Raw genomic sequence first — 2,201 nt, 5'->3', positions numbered from 1 at the left:
GTTAAGTGATGGTTCACTGTTCAGCAGCTGAGACCAGTTCCGGATCCAATGCCCCTTTCTGATTTCCAGGGCATGAGGCACATATGGCGCACACACAGAAAACACCGAGACACAGAAAACACTGTGTAATGTGACGGGCAAGCACCCACACACAAAAAATAAAAACAAGTAATATCAAAATCTGTGCTGGGGATGTAGCCCTGTGGCGGAGAGCTTACTCAGCCTGTAGGAAGCCTTGGGTTCAATGCCCAGCATGTCTTAAGCCAGGCTTAGCGGCCTATAAATTCTAGTACTTGGGAGGAGGCAGAAGGCTCAGAAGTTCAAAGGCAGTTCTGGCTCCTGAGATTCTCTTATCTAGCGGTGCATGGTGATAAAAACACTTTAACTGCAGTGCTCGGGAGGGGAGGCAGGTGGATCTCCTGAGAGTTTGAGGCCAGCCTGGAGCTCCAGGACAGATAGCCAGGACCGGAGAGGCCGTGTCTCAATAAAGCCAAAGCCAAGAGACCCTATCTGGGGGGGGGGGGGGGGGGGAGGAGTGGGGAGGAAATGCATAAATTTTTAAAAACACACTTCTTACTTTTCTTTCAGTGACTTATTTGAAAACATCGCCCGCCAGGGCTACCCTGTTCACCACTCACAGCAGGTTTACACTCCAACAGGCAACAGGGTTTTAGGCAAAAGCAGTGAGAGCAAGCGAGTATCTATCGAGGGCCCCAATTCAAGAAGGGGATTCGACCATGCTCTCCTTAGCTTTAGCAGGCTGGTTCCGGAATTTTTGAGGAGTCCCCAGTCCCTACGTAAAACATGAAACTCTCAAGCAGGAATCCACTGCAGAGGCCCCCACCCACCCACTCAGCCGCGTCTTAAGTCAGACAAAAGGAAAGCATTGTTTTTAACCTTTCCCTAGCCACTGGGCACTCTCTGTGTTCCCACAGGGTTAACAGTGGAAGGCAGCAGGTTCTATCTAGGTCCTGACTACCCGGGGTTTGAAACCTGACTGTTAACTGTGTCCTTGGTCCAGCGAGGTCTCTGAAGTTTCTCCTGTGAATCACTTCCAGGGTAACAGTACCTACCTGGCAGGGCGCTCGCTGGACACAGCAGCGTCCCCCTATCCTCAGGACAACATTCTGATGAGCAGAGAGCGACACTGTCACCCGGGCCGGGCCGGTGTGCTGATGCACGTTCAAGGGGAAAGAGCACTGGAGGGAGAATGGCTTTGAGGGGGGAGGAGAATGCAGAAGGGCTCTCATCGCCCTGGGACGTCGCCCCGCCAAGCCACACTGATGGGTCCTTGGACTCCAGAGGATGCGGATGTGAAAGCAAGGGCCGGGGGTGAGGAAGACAGGGTCCCCAGACCCGGAGGCTGTGTGCGCGCCCAGATCCAAGCGGCTTCCGAGAAGGAGCGGCCCCCGCTGGGGCCTGGTCCTCCCGGCTCCCGCCCGCCCGCCCGCGCGCCGCTCACCTTCCAGCAGCCGTTGGATGATGCTGTCGATGTTGAGTTTATCGATATCCGCCATCGCCGTCCCGCCGCCGACCCTCCCGCAGCGGCGCCGCCGCCGGCTCGCGCTCGGGTCTCACAAGTCCACCTTCCTCACGCCACGAGCCCCACGAGCGGTGGTGGCGGCGGCGGTGGCAGCAGCAGCCGCGGCGGGTCCCCCCCCCCAGCCACCCCGCTCCCGGCTTCCTCCTCCTCTCGCCACTGGAACCACGAGAAGAACAAAATGGCCGCCGACTCCTCAGGCCAGCCTCGGGCGGCGCACGGATGCGCGCGGGAGTGCAGCGGCCGGGCCGGGACTTCTTTACGGGCCCATAGGGCTCGCGAGAGGGGGCGGGGCCGGCCGCGCGAGGGGGCGGGGCTTGGGCGCGCAGGGGGCGGGGCCCGGGGGGAGAAACGGTTGAGCGACGCCGTGTCCGCGCGCGGGATCCTTCCGCCAAACGGGCGGGGGAACTAGAACCACCACCCCCCCCCATCGGCGGGAGAGTGAAGTTGCAAAGTTGGCGCGCGCGAGTTGGAGGTGGGCATTGTCGGGCGGCTGCGCGCCGCGAGGGTCCTGCTGCTCTGGGACAGGTGTCGCCGACCTGGCGGGGTGGGACCCCACTTAAGGTGTCAGCCCTCAGAACCAATCTGGGGTGGGGTTGCCCATGGAGCAGCATAAGAAGAAGGAGGTTGGAGCGTTGGGGATTCAAATATTCTGGCTCAT

General features: G+C 60.0%; 1 protein-coding gene across 1 annotated transcript in view; it reads right to left on the bottom strand.

Moving 5' to 3' along the window:
- Ppp1cc (protein phosphatase 1 catalytic subunit gamma) overlaps positions 1 to 1,754 on the bottom strand; it is a 17,034-nt gene extending 15,280 nt beyond the window's left edge. The window contains exon 1 of the mRNA XM_055605965.1: positions 1,463 to 1,754. Within this exon, the coding sequence (XP_055461940.1) occupies positions 1,463 to 1,517 (55 nt within the window). The 5' untranslated portion in view covers positions 1,518 to 1,754. The remainder of the gene's footprint in view (positions 1 to 1,462) is intronic.
- Positions 1,755 to 2,201: the final 447 nt, after the last annotated feature.

Source organism: Psammomys obesus, unplaced genomic scaffold (genome assembly GCF_907164565.1).
Source record: "Psammomys obesus unplaced genomic scaffold, mPsaObe1.curated_primary_1811, whole genome shotgun sequence".
Lineage (NCBI taxonomy): Eukaryota > Metazoa > Chordata > Mammalia > Rodentia > Muridae > Psammomys > Psammomys obesus.
The sequence above is the reverse complement of the archived record's forward strand: the minus strand, read 5'-3'. Positions and strand labels throughout refer to the sequence as shown.